The sequence below is a fragment of the Salvelinus namaycush genome, chromosome 20 (assembly GCF_016432855.1).
Source record: "Salvelinus namaycush isolate Seneca chromosome 20, SaNama_1.0, whole genome shotgun sequence".
Taxonomy (NCBI): Eukaryota; Metazoa; Chordata; class Actinopteri; order Salmoniformes; family Salmonidae; genus Salvelinus; species Salvelinus namaycush.
In genome coordinates this window covers 41,145,499-41,168,946 of record NC_052326.1, presented here as the reverse complement: position 1 = coordinate 41,168,946, position 23,448 = coordinate 41,145,499, and the positions used below count along the sequence as shown (strand labels likewise).

The following is a 23,448-nucleotide window of genomic DNA, read 5'->3' as shown; positions in this document are numbered from 1 at the left end:
ACAATCAATGACTCATTTTAATTTCTAAACTTGACCCTGTGATGACCCATGGTTACCAGGAAGTGTGTGTGTGTGTGTGTGTGTGTGTGTGTGTGTGTGTGTGTGTGTGTGTGTGTGTGTGTGCGTGTGTAAAATGTATGAGGGAAAAAAGGTGAAATGTGTGACGGTTACATCAAAATGTACATACAGCACAAACTCACGTTACTTCAGTAAACACAGGGGTGGACTTTCACAGTAAGGGGGCGAGGTTACCAGGTGGGGTGGTGTCATGTGACATGAAACGTTTATCTGAGGGGTGGTAGAATTGGGTGGGGCTTAGGCAGAAAGGGGTGGAGCTACTTGGCGTTGGAAGAGCCGCTGAGCATCTTCCTGATGGCCTGGCAAATGGCTTCGCGGTCGATGCCGTAAATCTTGAGCAGCTCGTTGGGCTTGCCGCTGCGGGGAACGTGGGCCACGGCCAGCCGCTGTAGGGTGAAGCCCTGCTCGTTCACCACCGCTGAGCACACTGCCTCCCCCAGACCACCTGAGGAACAGCAACAATACATTAAATACGTGACATGAGAGAGGGAAGGGACAGGAAGAACCTTCTCTGTGACAGGGTTATGGTCAATTCATATTCAATTCAGTCAATTTGAAATTCGGTTTCCTTCCTGAAATTTGGTGAATTGAAATGGAATTGACCCCAATCTGAGACACTAGGATTAAGTTGAGCTCAAACACTGACCTAAGGTCAGCTTTGTGTTTATCCCTCTACACTTAAAGGTTATGATTGTGGGTAGATAAGCTGATCCTAGATCAGTGCCCACTGCCTAAAGGTTCTACCTGTAGCCACTCGTTGCTCATTGGTCATTTGGATGAAGCCATTGATCTATTTCTGTTGCCATGCAAGCCCCCCCTATATTCTCACCCTCTATCTGTCTTTCGTTCTCTGACTCTTTTTCTCCCATGCTATCCCTAGTTTCTCTCCCCTTAGGGGACAGAGAGGGGGATGCTACTGATTTTGGATGCCACACATCTTTGGTCCAGTCTGTCCCCTCCCCACCCCCACTCTCATCTCCTCCGGACCTAACCTACACAGGCTGGGCAGGACTAGGCATGGCTGTCTGTGTTGGACATAGCTGTCTATGTGATATCTGGGTCACAGAAAGCCCCATGGGAACACACTCCACTAAGGAAATCTGACAGCACTCTGCTTCCCTGGCGCACACACACACACACACACACACACACACACACACACACACACACACACACACACACACACACACACACACACACACAGTCTCCCTCCTCAGCAAACAAAATACACCAGAACAGAATATATCTCGCCCACCATGACAACGCCTAACATGTGGTGCCTCTCGAGCCAATGAGAACATGCCACTGCATCACGTCTCAGCCACTCATCCAATTGGAACATGCCACCACAACACACCCCAGTGTCTATGGGCCAATGAGAGGACACTGGCTGCATATTCATAAATAAATAATGGCAAAATATTTCAGGTTGCCAGGTTGTAAAGGCCATGCAATATATATGGCTAAAACACTACAATGTGGCTAAACTACATAAAGTACCCTCGAGTGCTGGAGTCTGGTGAAGTGGTTACTTCCTGGTGTTTGGTCCCTCTCTAACTTCTTGATGTTTGGTCCAAGGAGGTCGGAACACTGGTCAGAAAAAGCGTACCTTCGTAGTAGTGGTCCTCTACAGTGAGGATACGCCCCCTGGTCTGGCGAGCATGCTCAATGATGGTCTTGGAGTCCAGGGGTTTGATGGTGAACGGATCAATCACCCTGATGAAGATCCTTTCTGGGAAAACAACAAGGTGGAAAACATAGCGTTAATCAACAGTAGTGCAGAGGATTGCAGAATTCCCAGGTTTTTCAGAAATCCTGGTTGGAAGATTCACGGAATTAGAAGTGAATAAGCAGGACATCTGGAATCCTTCAACCAGGATTTTTGGAAAACCTGGAAATTTGTTACAGGAGTTACTGGAATTGAGGATCTTTGAGTAGAGTGTTTCAGTGGAGAAACAATAACAAGACACAGGCAGCTACACAGAGAATGACTCTAAAACCTGATCCTTAAATCATTGAGAGAGCGGTAAAGCTTTCTAATCTGGATAAACTTGAACATATAGTTGAGAAAGTCTAACACTTATAGGAGAATAAGATGTTGTGCGCGTAATGGTAATGAACTGATTGAATTAAATAACAGCGCATTAGTGCATGGAGCCAATATTAGCGTATGAAGAAAAGAGAGCATTGCCCCAGACAGGAGTAATCAAACTCAGATAAAGTTTTGTCCTGGGTTCCAAGTATTTCTCCACACCCACATAGTTATATCATTGATCTGGCTGTACTGTACCTTTCTTGAGCATCTCAGCTGCAGCCACGGCTTCATGCAGAGTAATCCCAGCTCCGATCACGGTCACCTTGTCCTCCGTACTCTGGTGCACCACCTGAGATGGACAGGGAAGGGTTAACAGCAAGGCTCTAGCACATCTCATACAGCTCTTCCTGCTCTAGACTATTGGTTGGGAGATTAATTGTTTATCCTACTAGAAGACAACCCTGTCTGTCTGCAGGCTTGTGTTCTAGCCACTCAACCACTTGTACTGCATCCATAGTAGAAACTCTTTCAGTTGTCAGACAAAACGTTCTCAGTGAGATACAGTAGTTCCTATTATGGATGCTGTACAACTGATTAAACTAATCCTTTTACTAATCATAGCACGTCCTGAAGCAGGATAGAAAACTAAAGTGGTTTAGTCAAGGCTGTGATTAGTCTGTGTAGTTAGCGTAATGTAGAAAATATTTCAGAGCTGAGTTGTGCTCACCTTAGCCTGTCCAACATGGAAGTCCTCATTGCTGCTGTAGATGATGGGATTCTCGGGGCGGCTGGTTCTTATGTAGCAAACACCCTAAAAAAAGATAACATAGTACAATGTATATTGGAATTCATTGTAAACAGGTATTACATAGTAGGGTGAGAACACAAAGCCCACCCCATGGTTTTGGGGGGGTGTGGGAGGTAGAGGGAAAACATTAATGTTGGAGGATAAATAACATATTGTGGGAGGGGATGAGAAACCAATAGCATTTTGGGAGTATGGAGATAAGGACCAATAACATTTTGAGGGTATGGGGATAAGGACCAATAACATTTTGAGGGTATGGAGATAAGGACCAATAACATTTTGAGGGTATGGAGATAAGGACCAATATCTTTTGGGGGTATGGGGATAAGGACCAATATCTTTTGGGGGTATGGGGATAAGAACCAATATCTTTTGGGGGTATGGGGATAAGAACCAATATCTTTTGGGGGTATGGGGATAAGGACCAATATCTTTTGGGGGTATGGGGATAAGGACCAATATCTTTTGGGGGTATTCGGATAAGGACCAATATCTTTTGGGGGTATGGGGATAAGGACCAATATCTTTTGGGGGTATGGGGATAAGAACCAATATCTTTTGGGGGTATGGGGATAAGAACCAATAACATTTTGAGGGTATGGAGATAAGGACCAATATCTTTTGGGGGTATGGGGATAAGGACCAATATCTTTTGGGGGTATGGGGATAAGAACCAATATCTTTTGGGGGTATGGGGATAAGGACCAATATATTTTGGGGGTATGGGGATAAGAACCAATATCTTTTGGGGGTATGGAGATAAGGACCAATATATTTTGGGGGTATGGAGATAAGGACCAATATCTTTTGGGGGTATGGGGATAAGAACCAATATCTTTTGGGGGTATGGAGATAAGGACCAATATCTTTTGGGGGTATGGGGATAAGAACCAATATCTTTTTGGGGGTATGGGGATAAGGACCAATATCTTTTTGGGGGTATGGGGATAAGGACCAATATCTTTTTGGGGGTATGGGGATAAGGACCAATATCTTTTGGGGGGTATGGGGATAAGGACCAATATATTTTTGGGGGTATGGGGATAAGGACCAATATCTTTTGGGGGTATGGGGATAAGGGCCAATATATTTTTGGGGGTATGGGGATAAGGGCCAATATATTTTTGGGGGTATGGGGATAAGAACCAATATCTTTTTGGGGGTATGGGGATAAGAACCAATATCTTTTTGGGGGTATGGGGATAAGAACCAATATCTTTTTGGGGGTATGGGGATAAGGACCAATATCTTTTTGGGGGTATGGGGATAAGGACCAATATATTTTGGGGGGTATGGGGATAAGAACCAATATATTTTGGGGGGTATGGGGATAAGAACCAATATATTTTGGGGGGTATGGGGATAAGAACCAATATCTTTTGGGGGGTATGGGGATAAGGACCAATATCTTTTTGGGGGTATGGGGATAAGAACCAATATTTTTGGGGGTGTATGGGGATAAGGACCAATATCTTTTTGGGAACATGGGGATAAGAACCAATATCTTTTAGGGGGTATGGGGATAAGAACCAATAGCCTTTTGGGGGTATGGGGATAAGAACCAATAGCTTTTGGGGGGGTATGGGGATAAGGACCAATTGCATTTTGGGAACATGGGGATAAGAACCAATATATTTTTGGGGGTATGGGGATGAGGTCCAATTGCATTTTGCGGGTATGGGGATAAGAACCAATATATTTTTGGAGGTATGGGGATAAGGACCAATAGCATTTTGCTGGGAGGATATAATAAGTACCTTTGTGCTGGCGGCAAGCTCCACTGCCTTTTCAATAGAAACGCCATCGCTGGGGTAGAAGATGGTTGCCGTGGGGATGGCCCTAAACATGGCTATGTCTTCTAGACCCATCTGAGACGGCCCGTCCTCTCCTGGAACACACACATACACATAGTTAGAATCATTTAATTCCAAAATGTTGTCAAATGTAGCAGAAAGCAAACAGTATGTTGTTTGTCAGGGACTTTAGACGTGCTTCATTGAGCGTGCCTGGTGAAAACCACATCCATCCCACACTCCAGGCAGGCTCAACAAAACCTCAATACTATTTCAACCCAATATAAAGCGAAAGGCCTGGTGGACCGACAGACATGCAGGTGTATAAGACCAGAAAGGAATGAGGACAATAGGACAGACTGACGGAGAGAGTGGCAGACAGGTGTGCAGACGGACAGACAGACAGAGTGGCATGCAGGTGTGCAGACAGCGAGAGTGGCAGGCAGGTGTGCAGACAGACTGTAGGACAGACAGACAGAGAGAGTAGCATGCAGGTGTGCAGATAGACAGTAGGACAGACAGAGAGTGGCAGACAGGTGTGCAGACAGACAATAGGACAGACAGACAGAGTAGCATGCAGGTGTGCAGACAGACAGTAGGACAGACAGAGAGAGTGGCAGGCAGTCAGACAGACAGTAGGACATACAGTAGGACAGACAGTAGGAAAGACAGACAGAGAGTGGCATGCAGGTGTGCAGGCAGACAATAGGACATAAAGACAGACAGAGAGAGTGTCATGCAGGTGGGCAGACTGACAGTAGGACAGACAGACAGAGAGTGGCAGGCAGGTGTGCAGACTGACAGTAGGACAGACAGACAGGCAGGTGTGCAGACAGACAATAGGACATAAAGACAGACAGTGTCATGCAGGTGGGCAGACAGACAGTAGGACAGACAGACAGAGTGGTAGGCAGGTGTGCAGACAGAGAGAGTAGGACAGACAGACAGACGGAGTGGCATGCCGGTGTGCAGACAGACAGACAGGCAGACAGAGAGAGAGAGTGGCATACAGGTGTACAGACAGACAGTAGGACAGACAAAGTGGCAGGCAGGTGTGCAGACAGACAGTAGGACAGACAGAGCGAGAGAGACAGAAAGACAGAGAGAGTGGTAGGCAGGTGTGCAGACAGACACTAGGACAGGCAGGCAGATTGAGAGGGTGGCATGCAGTGTACCTGAGGGACTAACAGAGGAGAGGGATATCAGGTCCTCCGGTGAAGGTGACAGCGTCCAGGACAGACAGGGTCAGGGGTCAGGGAGGGTGAGGAGAGAGGGAGGCTAGGGAACTCAGGGGGTGAAGGAGAAGGTGAGGAGGAAAACACAGAAGTGGAGAGAGAGAAAGAAAAATAGGAACTTGGATCAAGGAGGAGGACAGTCACGTTAGGCTTTCAGAACATTTGAGGATGCGTAGACTTGAGGAGCCAATAGAAAGAGTGCAGAGTGAGTGAGGTCACTGGGGAAAGGGTGGGGTTGTGAGATGATAGGTTACAGTTCATGGGGGTAATGGTGGGAGGTTGTGTGAGTAGCATGTAGTGAGGGTGTTTGGGGTGGATGAATGGCTGACAGACAGACTCACCGATGGACAGGCCGCAGTGGGAGCCACACAGATTGATGTTGCTCTCTGAGATGGCAGCCATGCGGAGCTGGTCGTAGGCGCGGGTGAAGAAGGAGGCCAGGGTGCTGGCGTACACAACGTTCCTCTCACGGGCAGCGCAACCAGTGGCAACACTCACCTAGAGGGAGGAGGGGAAGAAGGGGTTCCATCATACTATAACAATGGCGGCTGGTGACTTTGGCAAGATTAGTTTGGGCGAATAATGGATAGAAATTATTTTAATGAAGCCAAGGGTGACATCTTCCAAGTCACCGTCTATTCATTTACAAGGGATGCGTCCTAAATGGCCCCATATTCCCTATATAGTGTATTACTTTGTGTGCACCCTGGTTAAAAGTATACTATAAAGGGAATAGGGTGCTATTCAAGATGTAGGCACAAATTCAGGAGGACCATCCTCCTCTTCCTTCCTGGATGAGCCTCCTCTGGAGCCAGGCAGTAAATCTAGTCCCTCTTGAACCCCTCGGGGACATGTCCAGTGACCTCCGCAATTATTGGGACAGTGAAGGATTTTTTATTATTTTGGCTCTATACTCCAAAGGTTTGGGTTTAAAATCAAACAACGACTGAGGGTAAAGTGCTGTCACGCTCTGACCATAGAGAGCCTTTTATTCTCTATTTTGGTTAGGTCGGGGTGCGACTATGGTGGGTAATCTAGGTTGTCTTTTTCTATGTTGGCCTGGTATGGTTCCCAATCAGAGGCAGCTGTTTATCGTTGTCTCTGATTGGATCATATTTAGGTAGCCATTTCCCCACTGTGTTTTGTGGGATCTTGTTTTTGTGTTGATGCCTGTGAGCACTACAGAACGTCACGTTTCGTTTATTCTTTATTGTTTTTTGTGCGGGTCACATAATAAATAAATATGTCGAACCGATATCCCGCTGCGCTTTGGTCCGAGTATGCTTACGACGATCGTGACAAGTGCAGACTGTCAGCTTTAATTTGAGGGTATTTTCATCCATATCGGCTAAGCCGCTTAGAAATTACAGCACTTTTTCTACATTGTACCACCATTTTAGGGGACCAAAAGTAATGGTCCAAATTCACCTCCAAGACATGCTAACCTCTCACCATTACAATAACAGGGGAGGTTAGAATTTTATATCATACCTCCAAGACATGTTAACCTCTCACCATTACAATAACAGGGGAGGTTAGAATTTATGGGAGGGTATGATATTTGTGCGTCTGTCATTTTTTCACTCATAATTATTCACGATTCAGTCAGAATTATCCATAGCATCCAGATTAATGTAGAAGTATTTAGAAACATATTATATTCTTATTTACAATAAAATTGACTCCAAAATGACACAATACATTATTTACCATCCATTTATATTGGCCACAAAATGATCTGAAACACAACCAAAACAAACAGCAAATGCATTCAACAAATTTGTAGAGTCACAAGCTTGATGTAGTCATTGCGTGCTATGAATATATTAATAAATTCTAAACTTTTTACTACTTTAATACACATTTAATACACATACAACCCGCCCAAGCCCCCACCATTTCTCCTTCACCCAAATCCAGATTGCTGATGTTCTGAAAGAGCTGCAAAATCTGGACCCCTACAAATCAGCCCGGGCTAGACAATCTGGACCCTCTCTTTCTAACATTATCTGCCGAAATTGTTGCAACCCCTATTACTAGCCTGTTCAACCTCTCTTTCGTATCGTATGAGATTCCCAAAGATTGGAAAGCTGCCGCAGTCATCCCCCTCTTCAAAGGGGGAGACCCTCTAGACCCAAACTGTTACAGACCTATATCTATCCTGCCCTGCCTTTCTAAGGTCTTCGAAAGCCAAATTAACAAACAGTTTACCGACCATTTCGAATCCCACCGTACCTTCTCTGCTATGCAATCTGGTTTCAGAGCTGGTCATGGGAGCACCTCAGCCACGCTCAAGGTCCTAAACGATATCATAACTGCCATCGATAAGAGACATTACTGTGCAGCCATATTCATCGACCTGGCCAAGGCTTTCGACTCGGTCAATCACCACATTTTTATTGGCATACAAATTCCTTGGTTTCTCAAATGACTGCCTCGCCTGGTTCACCAACTACTTTTCTGAGAGAGTTCAGTGTGTCAAATCGGAGGGCCTGTTGTCGGACCTCTGGCAGTCTCTATGGGGGTGCCACAGGGTTCAATTCTCGGGCCGACTCTTCTCTGTATACATCAATGATGTCGCTCTTGCTGCTGGATATTCTCTAATCCACCTCTACGCAGACGACACCATTCTGTATACTTCTGGCCATTCTTTGGACACTGTGTTAACTTCTTACGTCTGAAATCCCGTTAACGGGATCGATTTGACAACAGCCAGTGAAAGTGCATGGCGCCAAATTCAAACAGAAATCTCATAATTAAAATTCCTCAAACATACAAGTATTATACACCATTTTAAAGAAGAACTTGTTGTTAATCCCACCACAGTGTCCGATTTCAAAAAGGCTTTACGACGAAAGCATACCATGCGATTATGTTAGGTCAGTGCCTAGTCACAAAAAACATTTTTTCCATCCAAAGAGAGGAGCCACAAAAAGCAGAAATGGAGATAAAATGAATCACTTTGATGATCTTCATCAGATGGCACTCATAGGACTTCATGTTACACAATACATGTATGTTTTGTTCGATTAAGTTCATATTTATATCCAAACATCTCCGTTTACATTGGTGAGTTATGTTCAGTAATGTTTTGCTTCCAAAACATCCGGTGATTTTGCAGAGAGCCACATCAATTTACAGAAATATTCAAAAATGTTGATGAAAATACAAGTGTTATGCATGGAATTAAAGATATACTTCTCCTTAATGCAACTGCTGTGTCACATTTCAAAAAAGCTTTACAGCGAAAGCACACCATGGAATAATCTGAGTACAGCACTCAGCCACCAAAACAAGCCATACAGATACCCGCCATGTTGTGGAGTCAACAGAAGTCAGAAATAGCATTATAAATATTTACTTACCTTTGATGATCTTCATCTGAATGCACTCCCAGGAATCCCAGTTCCACAATAAATGTTTGTTTTGTTTGATAAAGTCCATAATTTATGTCCAAATACCTCCTTTTTGTTCGCGCGTTTAGTTCACAAATCCAAATTCACAAGACGCAGGCACTTGGTCCAGACAAAAAGTCCAAACAGTTCCATTACAGTTCGTAGAAACATGTCAAACGATGTATAGAATCAATCTTTAGGATGTTTTTATCATAAATCTTCAATAATATTCCAACCGGACAATTCCTTTGTCTTTAGAAATGAAAGGGAACGCAGCTCGCTCTCAAGGCTGCGCGCGTGACTTAGCTCATGGCATTCTGCCAGACCCCTGGTTCAAACAGCTCTTATTCGCTCCCCCTTCACAGTTGAAGCCTGAAACATTTCATCTGAACGTGAAAGTAGCGCCACCAGCCATAAGAAGTTAACTAACCTCCAGACGAGCTTCAATGCCATACAACTCTCCTTCCGTGGCCTCCAACTGCTCTTAAATGCAAGTAAAACTAAATGCATGCTCTTCAACCGATCGCTGCCCACACCTGCCCGCCCGCACAGCATCACTACTCTGGACGGTTCTGACTTAGAATATGTGGACAACTACATATACCTAGGTGTCTGGTTAGACTGTAAACTCTCCTTCCAGACTCACATTAAGCATCTCCAATCCAAAATTAAATCTAGAATCGGCTTCCTATTTCACAACAAAGCATCCTTCACTCATGCTGCCAAACATACCCTTGTAAAACTGACCATCCTACCGATCCTCGACTTCGGCGATGTCATTTGCAAAATAGCCCCCAACACTCTACTCAACAAATTGGATGCAGTCTTTCACAGTGCCATCCGTTTTGTCACCAAAAGCCCCATATACTACCCACCACTGCGACCTGTACGCTTTCGTTCGCTGGCCCTCACATCATACTCGTCGCCAAACCCACTGGCTTCAGGTCATCTACAAGTCTCTGATAGGTAAGGCCCCGCCTTATCTCAGCTCACTGGTCACCATAGCAGCACCCGTAGCACTCGCTCCAGCAGGTATATCTTTCTAGTCACCCCCAAAGCCAATTCCTCCTTTGGCCGCCTTTCCTTCCAGTTCTCTGCTGCCAATGACTGGAATGAATTGCAAAAATCACTGAAGCTGGAGACTCTTACCTCCCTCACTAGCTTTAAGCACCAGCTGTCTGAGCAGCTCACAGGTCACTGCACCTGTACATAGCCCATCTGTAAATAGCCCATCCAACTACCCCATCCCCATACTGTATTTATTTATTTATCTTGCTCCTTTGCACCCCTGTATCTCTACTTGCACATTCATCTTCTGCACATCAATCACTCTAGTGTCTAATTAGTATATTGTAATTACTTCGCCACCATGGCCTATTTATTGCCTTACCTCTCTTATCTTACCTCATTTGCACACACTGTATATAGATTTTCTTCAACTGTATTATTGACTGTATGTTTTGTTTTTTCCATGTGTAACTTTGTTGTTGTATGTGTCGAACTGCTTTGCTTTATCTTGGCCAGGTCGCAGTTGTAAATGAGAACTTGTTCTCAACTTGCCTACCTGGCTAAATAAAAGTGAAATAAAAAAATGAAAAGATAAGTGAATTTGTCCCAATACTTTTGGTCCCCTAAAATGGGGGGGAATATGTACAAAAAGTGCTGTCATTTTCTAAACAGTTCACCCAATATGGATGAAAATACCTTCATCTTTAAGCTGTCAGTCCTCACTTTAACCTTTAACCTTTAACCCCAGTCATTGATTTTTTTTACATCCAAACTTTTGGGGTATAGAGCCAAAAGAAATCCCTCTCTGTCCCAATAATTACAGGGGGCACTGTACTTCATTTGTATGGTGGTCCTGCACCTGCAGAGTCTTAGACATGTAGGAAGTTACTGAACACAAATCAGCTGCAGATACAGTACTTCTGAAGTTCAGTAGAACCACAAAATTACATAGAACAATATTTATTGTATCTCTATGACCTGAGGATCCAAAGGGTCAAGTGAGGTCTCCATGGGAACGATAACTGCTGAGCCAATCACAATCAAAGGTTCATGCCTCCAGAAGTTATGTAAAAGTCAGTGAGAAGTCAGTCAGTCCAAAAGCACAGGAGCTTACAGTACCATATGTGAGGAATCACTCTCATGCATTGTCATTTCCTGTTTCCTGTCTCCCTCCCCAATCCCCCTGCTCCTCTCCTCAATGTAATATGGACTCATTCATATTCTATAGCAGTACCAAACAGAGGAACTATTATCCTATGTCCCTATTCTCCACTACTTTGAATCTGGACAAAGAGGACAGAACTCCTGTTATTGACTCCTGTCATTGTATAGAAGAGAATTTAATTAGTCTCCTTTTCTGTATCTCTTTCGCAACATATATTTTTTTTTATTTTCTGTTTACCAAAAACAGTGGCGGGGTGTCCACTGTGTGATTATTTGAATTGCAGCTTGCACCTTTGATACAGTATTCACAAACACATGACATAATGCAGTCATAAATCAGTCATAACATTAACACCGGTGCCTCTCTGATTTTCTCATATCAATATTAATGATTCCTCATTAGAGAATCTGTCTGTCTCATTTGAACCTGTCATTCTGGCTCTTTTCTGCACATCGTCTTTATGATAATAGTCTAGCAGCCAGCGAGCCAGCCAGTCAGTCAACCAGTCAGTCAGTATGTCAGTCAGTCTGTCAGTTAGTCAGTCAGCCAGGCAGTCACCTACCCAGTCAGTCAGGCAGTCAGTCAGCCAGTCACCCAGTAAACCAGTCCGCCAGCCAGTCAGTCAGTGAGATCAGCCAGACGGCCACATCCACCCTCCTCTCTGATGAATATTTCACCTCTCAACTCAGCATGACTGACTTGTTATAACGGCTGCTCAAACACAGCCCTGACCTACATCTGAACAGACTGCCAGGAGGAACCAGACAAATGGCCAGGCAGCTACTGTATACAGTACAGCCAGGCCTGAATGGCTGACTCTTCCAAAATGTTAATGTATGGGCAGATTGCAATGAGAGGGTGAAATAAGTGGGGAGGGGAGAGAGAGAAACAGAAAGATACAGATACATTTTCCTATTTTTATATATATATATATATATATATATATATATATATATATTTTTTTTTTAATTCAGTTTAGTTACTAAATATTTTGTTAACACTTATTTTTCTTAAAACTGCGTTGTTGGTTAAGGGCTTGTAAGTAAGCATTTCACTGTAAAGTCTACACCTGTTGTGTTCGGCGCATGTGACAAATACGATTTGATTTGATTTTGATTTGAAAGAGAGAGAGACCTACAAAGACAGACAGAGATAGAAAGAGAAAGAGAGAAATAGACAGAAAGCGAGTGGTGGGCAGTATACTGTATGAGAGGCTGCAGAGCCATAGGCAGCAGCCAGCTGTGTGTAGGGAGGGAGGGAGCATGGCGAGGCATCGGAGGAATGGAGGGAGGGAGGGAGCATGGCATACTGTAAGTAGGTCATGTCGCAGCCTCTCAGCCTCTCTCTCCAGTCCCAGTGTTACATTATGGATGGACCCACATCTCAGCCTCTCTCTCCAGTCCCAGTGTTACATTATGGATGGACCCACATCTCAGCCTCTCTGCCTCTTTCTACAGTCCCAGTGTTACATTATGGATGGACCCACATCTCAGCCTCTCTCTCCAGTCCCAATGTTACATTATGGTTGGACCCACATCTCAGGCTCTCTCTACAGTCCTAGTGTTACATTATGATTGGACCCACATGCATTATTCACCAGACCAGCCTCAGTAACACTGAGAGAGAACATTTTTTGATTCAGCCAATCAGACCTTTAAAAAATTGTATTTAATGAGAAAGGACAGTGAAGAGAAGTCTAAACATCCCACATATCTCCCACCTCAACCAGGCTAGAGCAAATTCTCAAAGGATCTAAAATATTTAAAATAATATTCAAACCCAGGTCTGGGGACAGGGCATTCTGTTCAAACCCAGATCTGGGGACAGGGCATTCTGTTCAAACCCAGGTCTGGGGACAGGGCATTCTGTTCAAACCCAGGTCTGGGGACAGGGCATTCTGTTCAAACCCAGATCTGGGGACAGGGCATTCTGTTCAAACCCAGATCAGGGGACAGGGCATTCTGTTCAAACCCAGATCTGGGGACAGGGCATTCTGTTCAAACCCAGATCTGGGGACAGGGCATTCTGTTCAAACCCAGATCTGGGGACAGGGCATTCTGTTCAAACCCAGATCAGGGGACAGGGCATTCTGTTCAAACCCAGGTCTGGGGACAGGGCATTCTGTTCAAACCCAGATCTGGGGACAGGGCATTCTGTTCAAACCCAGATCAGGGGACAGGGCATTCTGTTCAAACCCAGGTCTGGGGACAGGGCATTCTGTTCAAACCCAGATCTGGGGACAGGGCATTCTGTTCAAACCCAGGTCTGGGGACAGGGCATTCTGTTCAAACCCAGGTCTGGGGACAGGGCATTCTGTTCAAACCCAGGTCTGGGGACAGGGCATTCTGTTCAAACCCAGATCTGGGGACAGGGCATTCTGTTCAAACCCAGGTCTGGGGACAGGGCATTCTGTTTAGCATCAGAGCGAGAGACGTAAGTAGAGGAGAGAGGACAGCTAAACTGAGCCACTAAATGCTGCTGCAATTGTATTTCTTATTTTAATCTGAGTATATCTCTATGTTTCAGGATAGATTCTTATTTAATTTTTTACACAAATATTTGTTTGGAGGACAGGTCATCTTTTAAAAGCTTGTTGAGGTTAGAGAAAGTGTTTGTCTGTGTTTATAGAGTGGTCATACTTAGTTCCAATAGGTTTCTCCTGACCCTGACAGCATCACCTGTGACCAGGACCAACTCAAGAGGGTTTCATTTCCTACCATGTTCTGTTGAGCGATGTAACACTCCACAAAGCGGTTGGGATGTTCGTTCTTGAAGATCTCAGAGTAGGTGATGTTGTTTGTGTCTCCGTCCAGGACCACCACGCGCTCGTTGTAACGACCCAGTTTAGCCAGGGCCATGCCATAGGCTTTCCTGGTGGAAACCTGTAGAAAGACAACCATTCAATCAATTAGTCAACCAATCAACTAATCAATCAATCAATCAACCAGTCATTAATAATAATACGAAAGCAATAAGTCAATAAGCCAATAAGTCTACCTGTTATTTATGCATCATTATACGACATTCTAGTTGACAGTACTCAAAGTTGTGACAGTTTATTTTATGATATCTTGTTTGGGACTGTGGGCTGAGTCCCTAGTGTCAGTGCAGTCAATAATGTCGACACCTCTGTGATTGGGATGAGAGCACAATCCCAGATGTACTGTAAATGGTGAGGTGCAATGGAGGCTGCTGAGGGGAAGACCACTAGCCTGTCCTCCTGTGGTGAGGTGTGTGTTCTATGTGTTACCTTCTCTCCCTGCTTGTAGGCGGGTGCGCTGGGCATGCGGATGTTGCACAGGCTGACTGGCGGGGCGTCCTCCATGGGCGTGGCAGGGTACAGGCACTTGCTGCTGTTCATGATGCGCGCCTGCAGATCCTTCACGACTCCCTCAGCCATGTCTTTGGGCAGGGGCTTGGCATGCCAGCCCCTCTTATCCTCCACAGCTGGCAAGCGTGGACAGCAGAATACACAACATCAAAATACATACAGTATACTCAACATTATATTGTATACGCATACATAGGCCCAGGAGTTTTTCCTGATCATGTGACCTGACCAGTAAAAACTGGTACTGAAGTCAGGTCACATGGTCAGTAAAAAGTCCTTCGCGACACATTATACAGTAGTGACTTGTGTGTGCATATACTGAGATAGAGGGTAGCCCATCACTGAGATAGAGGGTAGCCCATCACTGAGATAGAGGGTAGCCCATCACTGAGATAGAGGGTAGCCCATCACTGAGATAGAGGGTAGCCCATCACTGAGATAGAGGGTAGCCCATCACTGAGATAGAGGGTAGCCCATCACTGAGATAGAGGCCTAGTATGAGTAATATAATGTAACCAGTAGTCATGTGAGGCTGAGAGTACCTGGGATGCCCTTGCCCTTGGTGGTCTTGGCGATGATGGCAGTGGGCTGGTGGCGAGCCTGGCTCAGAGCCTTACACAGCTCCTCCACACTGTGCCCATCCACGATGATGGCATGCCAACTGTAGAAACACGTCAGAAAACCCATTTCACATATGGAAACACATGAACACACTTTCTCTACTCATACACACATAAACAATACATTCCACATATGCCCACTAATGTTGACATATGCCTTCACACATTCACAGACTCGTTCTCCCAGCACATTCACAAAGATGATCACTCTCTCCCCGTAAACCCACTTTCACACACACACACTCACCCGAAGGCCTCACAGCGTTTCTGATACTTCTCCACGTGGTGCTGCAGGGGAGCAGGGTCGGTTTGGCCCAGACGGTTGATATCCAAGATGGCCACCAGGTTGTCCAGCTGGTAGTAGGAGGCGAATGACATGGCCTCCCACACTGCCCCCTCAGACAGCTCCCCATCCCCCATCAGACAGAACACACGGTAGCTGGGGAAGAGAAAGGGACGGATGGGTGAGACAGGGGTGTGTGTGTGTCTGACTGGGGGCTGGATGGTAACCTTTACACCTCTCTCTTTCTATAACACCTACACCTACTCTGTTCCCTCATATCTTCACTGAGGCTTCTAGCCACACAGGCTCCTATGAACAGAACAAACGCTCATCTTTTAATCAAATGGTTTGATAATCTGCTTATGTTATGAGTTTTAACCACTGTCCACACAAAATCCTTTTCCAGTACAAATCTATCTAGGGCACATTTTGGAGACTGGCAATATCAGCATTCTGCATATCGGAGATCCACATTCCGAGACAAAAGCCGAATTAGATTGAGGAATGTGAGTGTGGTTTTGAACAATAGACTGAGTGATGAATACTAATGTAAACCTGGTCCAATCGGATTCTGAGACAGAATCTTTCTGGATGGTAAAAAAGAACAGAGTTGTGTCTGCCAGGGCTGTGGTAATTAGAGCAGAACAATTGGGATAGCAGAGCATGCAGCCACTGTACACCCAGAGAACCTTCAAAAACCTCACTATGCTCTAAAGCAATGTTTCCCAACACTGCTCCTTGAGTACCCCAACAGTACACATGTGTATTGTAGCCCTGGAGAAGCACACCTGATTCAACTTGTCAACTAATCATCAAGCCCTTAATGAGTTGCATGAGGTGTGTTTGTCCAGGGCTACAACTAACCTGTGTTCTGTTGGTACTGGAGGACCAGGGTCGGGGATCACTGCTCTAAAGACCTCTAAAATACCACAGTATGAACTAGAGTCCACGCTTAACACTTTAGAATTCAGAGGCATGCAAAGACTTAAAATCTGTGCGTGCATGTGTGTGAACTCTTACCTAGACTTGTCAAAGTACTTCCCGGTGTAGGCCATCCCACAGGCCACACCCAGGCCCTGACCCAGAGAGCCAGTAGCCACATCCACAAACTGCTGCTTCTGAAACTCCAACGCATACACAGGAACAGGACTGTTACTATCACCATAGAGAGCAGGGATGTGTTCAGTAGGTGGAAAACGTTGATGTATTATTATAAGTTACAAGTTATTGGACAAGTTTAGTGAGGCACTACCTGAACTTGTCCAATAAGAACACAGATTTTTGTTTACAGTTGCAAAACTTTTTGCTACTGTGTGTCCTTCGGAATATGACCCAGGTTTAGAGTTGTTGTGTGATGATATCTGTCTGTTCCTAATTGAGGCTGTTAAAGGTGATGGGTAGGTTAACTGTTAGGCTATTAAAGGTGAGGAGTAGGCTAAGGTCGCGTTCCCCTGCTCTGACGTTGCATGCATCAACCAATGGTTGCGTGCCACATTGACTGTGCAGTCGGGCACCACATTGCTGTAACATATGATATGGTATGGTTAGCTGATACGTTAAATACCTATCCAGGCGTTGTAAGATCTGGCATGGTCATCAATGTCTGAGCAGGAGAACATGACCTAACTGTTAGGCTGTTAATGGTGAGATGTAGGCTAAAGGTGAGGTGTAGGCTAACTCTTAGGCTATTAAAGGTGAGGTGTAGGCTAACTCTTAGGCTATTAAAGGTGAGGTGTAGGCTAACTCTTAGGCTATTAAAGGTGAGGTGTAGGCTAACTCTTAGGCTATTAAAGGTGAGGTGTAGGCTAACTCTTAGGCTATTAAAGGTGAGGTGTAGGCTAACTCTTAGGCTATTAAAGGTGAGGTGTAGGCTAACTCTTAGGCTATTAAAGGTGAGGTGTAGGCTAACTCTTAGGCTATTAAAGGTGAGGTGTAGGCTAACTCTTAGGCTATTAAAGGTGAGGTGTAGGCTAACTCTTAGGCTATTAAAGGTGAGGTGTAGGCTAACTCTTAGGCTATTAAAGGTGAGGTGTAGGCTAACTCTTAGGCTATTAAAGGTGAGGTGTAGGCTAACTCTTAGGCTATTAAAGGTAAGGTGTAGGCTAACTCTTAGGCTATTAAAGGTGAGGTGTAGGCTAACTCTTAGGCTATTAAAGGTGAGGTGTAGGCTAACTCTTAGGCTATTAAAGGTAAGGTGTAGGCTAACTCTTAGGCTATTAAAGGTGAGGTGTAGGCTAACTCTTAGGCTATTAAAGGTGAGGTGTAGGCTAACTCTTAGGCTATTAAAGGCCCAATGCAGATGTTTTATATCAATATCATATAATTTCTGTGTAACAATTAAGTAACTTACTGTAATATATTTAATGGGTAAAAATAGCTTTTTATCAAAAAACTATTTCTCAACAAATTATTTTGCTAGGACTGTCTAGGAGTGGTCTGAGTGGGGAGGGGAAAACTGAAAACTAGCTGTTATTGGCAGAGAGGTTTGGAACACTCTTTGTTATTGGTCTATTGACCAATTTACCTCATGGTGATGTCACCATGGCAAGCTGAAACTCCCGTCCATGCAAAACCTGCTGATTATAAGGTTCTGTGTAGACTGTATTTTCAACCAGCAACTATCAGGAAATAACACTGATCATTTTTTGGGGCACTTTTACAATGTTAGTTTCAACAGCTGTTGTACAATATGATACAAAACAGAGGAAAAACATAATTTAGTGCTAAGCTATTAAAGGTGATGTGTAGTAGTTATCACTTACAGGTGTGGGGTGTCCCTCCAGGTTGGACTCCACCTGGCACAGAGAGAGCAGCTCACTCTCCTTCAGGAAGCCAGTCTCTGTCCACATGGAGTACAAGGCCGGGGCGGCATGACCCTGAGGAGAGGAACAGACATCTTACTATAGTACTAGTATATGATACTATAACAAAACCTACAACACAACCACAATATAACTGTACAGGAAGAGTAAAATACACTGTTGCTGCTTGCCAGCCAAATAATCGTACATATGCCTATGACAATTGCAGACCAACTGTAATATCTATGAAAAATCTATTACAAGCCACAACACAGCCATAAAGAAGCAGATGTTGACCGTTATATGACTTTTATCCAACCAAAACAGTGGCTGGTGGTCAAATCAATTAAATAAAATGTAAAACTTCAATTCAATAGAACTTTGTTAATCTACGGTGTCTCACCTTAGAGAGGATGAAGCGGTCATTGTTGATGTTCTTGGGGTCCTCTGGGCGGTACTTCATTGTGTTGAAGAACAGGACAGACATGATTTCTGCCACGCTGCAGCATGATGTAGGGTGTCTGGGAGACCAGGGGTATATAGGAGCAGGGAGGGAGGTTACAACAAGTTAGACACAGACTGATTTTCTCTCTCACACTCACTCACACACACACACACACAAAGAACAGACAGACCACTTTACAAACTCATAAACATTCAGAATTGACACAGAGCCTCCAACTGGATTCGAAGTGGCACAGTCTAAAGTCTGAGCTTGCCAATCAAATCTTAGGGCACAATGGGGAAGGATGGGTAACACTATTTAGAGTGTACTAGTCTATCCAAAATACTAATGAGGGGGCCATGCTCAAACCGAGATGCCCTATTGGCTCTCTCTCACAAGAGGTTTGGTGGCACCTTAATTAAGGAGTAGGGGCTTGTGGTAATGACTGGAGCATTAACAGTGCAATGGTATCAAATACATCATGACGGCATTCCATTTCCTCTGTTCCGGCCATTATTATGAGCCGTTCTCCCCTCAGCAGCCTGCTCTCTCTTTATCCCAATTACAGTGACGTCAACATCAGAGGGGTAAACCCGCCCCTTGCAGCGCCAGTTCAGGTCACAACACAGACCTATCCCTGCTACAACGAGACTAACCGGAGGCTGGGGAGAGATGGGGACCATTTTGGCTTCTGTGCGCACGGAGTCAGACGATCAGTCAGAGGGCGCCATTTGAAGTCACATTCATCACCGGGCCTATAACGGTTACCTTCCATCTCCAGCCAGCAAAATACTTAACATAACCACTGAGGCATAATCTAAAAATATTCTGTTGAAGGAATAGATGCTCTTTAAAAAATGTGTAAAGATCTGCGTAAAACTAAAAGTACCGATCAGATGCTCTAAAAACTCAACAAAACTCAGTAATGCTGGCAAGTAGCCTAGCCCAACCAAAAAAACACACTTGACTTTCCCCAGTAACGAAATGCGTAGAGGGGTTTTCTCTCAATCATCGACTGCATGGCTGTTGCTTATATTGTCTAGGCTGTGTACGCTCTTGGGCTATTCGTGGATAGGCTACGGTCGAAGGATGGAGCCACAATGGAATTCATGGATGCGGTAGTTTGTGTATGTGCAATATATAGTGATTGATAGCTTACTCAAAAAGATTTGTGATTTCCCCCACAAAAATCTAAATTAAATTCCGTTTGGTGCACTTGTTTGCACACGGGATGTTTATTCATTTAGCAATAATAATGCACTTCAAGTGGGTGTTCACACAATAAGATGAATTGCTGACTATTTATTATGAATATTTACTGACCAACATCCCAGACAGGTTCATCACCATGAGCTTTGTCTTGTGCTAACAAACTCCGAGGCCTCCTCCGTCACTTACTCGCACGGTTAGACAGATGAAGACAATATAATTTCCCGATTTTGTTCACAATAGAACATTTCTAATAACAAAAGAATTGAGCCACAATGGCCATAAAATCAATCTTGTTCAATAGACATAAATAAATAATGTGTATAAGTACACAGTTTTCTGCAATTTAAAGATATTAAGCAGATTAAGTGTCAGAACTTTCTCCGAAGGACTCATATCATACATCCTGTTTCTGTTTCATTCATTCATTCTCCATAGCTCAAACAACAAAGAGAGAACATGCGCTTCACTTTGCATTTCACATGGATGTGTGTGTGTATGTGTGTGTGTATGTGTGTGTGTGTGTGTGTGTGTGTGTGTGTGTGTGTGTGTGTGTGTGTGTGTGTGTGTGTGTGTGTGTGTGTGTGTGTGTGTGTGGACCTGTTTAACCAGAAGTCCCCACTAGTATAGTAAACAAGGACAAATTTGACCAACTGGGTACATTTTGCCAGTCCCCACAAGGAAAATGCTATTTCTAGGGGGGGTTAGAATTAGTGTTTGGGTTAGAATTAGGGTTAAGGGTTAAAGGTTAGGTTTGGAGTTAAGGTTAGGTTTTGGAGTTAAGGTTAGGGTAAGGGTTAGGGGAAATAGGATTTTGAATGGGAATCAAATGTGTGTCCCCACAAGGTTAGCAAAACAAGACTGTGTGTGTGTGTGTGTGTGTTATTACGTTTTCATGTGTTTATGAATGAGTCTTTATACACTCTTCCCTAGATTTACGACTGTGTAATCTGTGTGTGTGTATTTGTATGTGTGTGTGTGTGTATTTGTCTGTCTGTGTCTGGGTCTTACCCGCTGCCCGTTGCGGTGGTAGCCTTGATGCAGTTGATTCGGAGGCGGTTGGCGATGTTCCTGAGCGCCTGCACTGTCTGCTGGTCGGGTTTGTGGTAGTCCTCCATGAAGGCAAAATGTCAAAGCACCAAAAGAACCAATGTGGACTAGACTGCACAGAGGCTGGGCTGTGTGTGTATTTGTATGGGAGTGAGGTTTGGCAGAGGGAGCCCTGCTCGTGTGTGTGAGTGGCAAAGAGAAGAGGGAAAGAAAGGAGGAGAGGCAGGATTTATCCCTAGTGAGTGTACACACACACACACACACACACACACACACACACACACACACACACACACACACACACACACACACACACACACACACACACACAGAAGAAGGAGGAGAAAGAGGACAGGGCACATGCATGAGTGTGCAAGGAAGGGTTGTGTTAAGGGTGTGCGTTAGAAAGAGGGTTGTGTTAGGGGTGTGTGTTAAAAAGAGGTGTGTGTTAAGGGTGTGTGTTAGAAGGAGGGTTGTGTTAGGGGTGTGTGTTAGAAAGAGGGTTGTGTGTCTGAAAGAGAGGGGGGGGGGGGGGGGGGGGGGTTGCCCAAAGTTGAACCATCTGCCTTAGGCTTCAGTGTCTAAACTCATTACCAGACTTGAGATATGTGAGTCTTGTCCTTTGTTCCTGTCAACCTCAGTGTGCGCCTCGTCGATCGTGCCTTTGTTTTGTGTGCTTCATGTCACAGAGATAAAGATGTATCTTTGTCTATGTGTGTAGAGAGAGAGAGTAACAGAGCGAAAGAGCGAGAGAGAGGTAGGCTACGCTATAGAGAGAAAGTTAAATAATTTCAGTGGCACGCCAAGGTTTAAAGGTTTAATTTGTTTGTTTGAGAGAGAAGGGGGCGAGAGAGAGACAGAGAGAGAGAGAAAAAAAAAGAAAGAAAGAAAGAACGAAAGAAAGAGGATGAAAGAGAGTGAGAGAGAATTGTTTTATTTCTCTTGTCTCACTTCACACACATCACTGAGCACTGGCCTGGTGTCATCCACACACACACACATCACTGAGCACTGGCCTGGTGTCATCCACACACACACATCACTGAGCACTGGCCTGGTGTCATCCACACACACACATCACTGAGCACTGGCCTGGTGTCATCCACACACACACACACACACATATCACTGAGCACTGGCCTGGTGTCATCCACACACACACACACACACACACACATCACTGAGCACTGGCCTGGTGTCATCCACACACACACACATCACTGAGCACTGGCCTGGTGTCATCCACACACACACACACACACACACACACACACACACACACACACACACACACACATCACTGAGCACTGGCCTGGTGTCATCCACACACACACACACACACACACACACACACACACACACACACACACACACACACACATCACTGAGCACTGGCCTGGTGTCATCCACACACACACACATATCACTGAGCACTGGCCTGGTGTCATCCACACACACACACACATCACTGAGCACTGGCCTGGTGTCATCCATACACACACACACACACACACACACACACACACACACACACACACACACACACACACACACACACACACACACACACACACACACACACACACATCACTGAGCACTGGCCTGGTGTCATCCACACACACACACACACATCACTGAGCACTGGCCTGGTGTCATCCACACACACACACACACATCACTGAGCACTGGCCTGGTGTCATCCACACACACACATATCACTGAGCACTGGCCTGGTGTCATCCACACACACACACACACACACACACACACATCACTGAGCACTGGCCTGGTGTCATCCACACACACACACACACACACACACACACACACACACACACACACACACACACACACACACACACACACACACACACACACACACACATCACTGAGCACTGGCCTGGTGTCATCCACACACACACACACACACATCACTGAGCACTGGCCTGGTGTCATCCACACACACACATATCACTGAGCACTGGCCTGGTGTCATCCACACACACACACACACACACACATCACTGAGCACTGGCCTGGTGTCATCCACACACACACACACACACACACACACACACACACACACACACACACACACACACACACACACACACACACATCACTGAGCACTAGCCTGGTGTCATCCATACACACACACACACACACACACACACACACACACACACACACAC

At 45.0% G+C, this 23,448-nt stretch overlaps 1 protein-coding gene across 2 annotated transcripts; it reads right to left on the bottom strand.

Moving 5' to 3' along the window:
- Positions 1 to 202: 202 nt before the first annotated feature.
- Positions 203 to 21,324, bottom strand: LOC120064628 (transketolase-like). Of its 2 annotated transcripts, XM_039015249.1 has the most exons (14): positions 21,218 to 21,324; positions 18,956 to 19,073; positions 18,514 to 18,627; positions 16,772 to 16,869; positions 15,716 to 15,907; positions 15,391 to 15,509; positions 14,768 to 14,964; positions 14,235 to 14,399; positions 6,291 to 6,447; positions 4,679 to 4,809; positions 2,841 to 2,924; positions 2,369 to 2,462; positions 1,688 to 1,810; positions 203 to 523 (listed from the first exon to the last, which is right to left on the bottom strand). In XM_039015249.1, the coding sequence occupies exons 1-14, from the start codon at positions 21,322 to 21,324 to the stop codon at positions 336 to 338; spliced, it is 1,887 nt and encodes a 628-aa protein (XP_038871177.1). In that variant the 3' UTR covers positions 203 to 335. The 2 variants fall into 2 exon arrangements, with proteins under 2 accessions (XP_038871177.1, XP_038871178.1); XM_039015250.1 differs by lacking the exons at positions 18,514 to 18,627; positions 21,218 to 21,324.
- Positions 21,325 to 23,448: the final 2,124 nt, after the last annotated feature.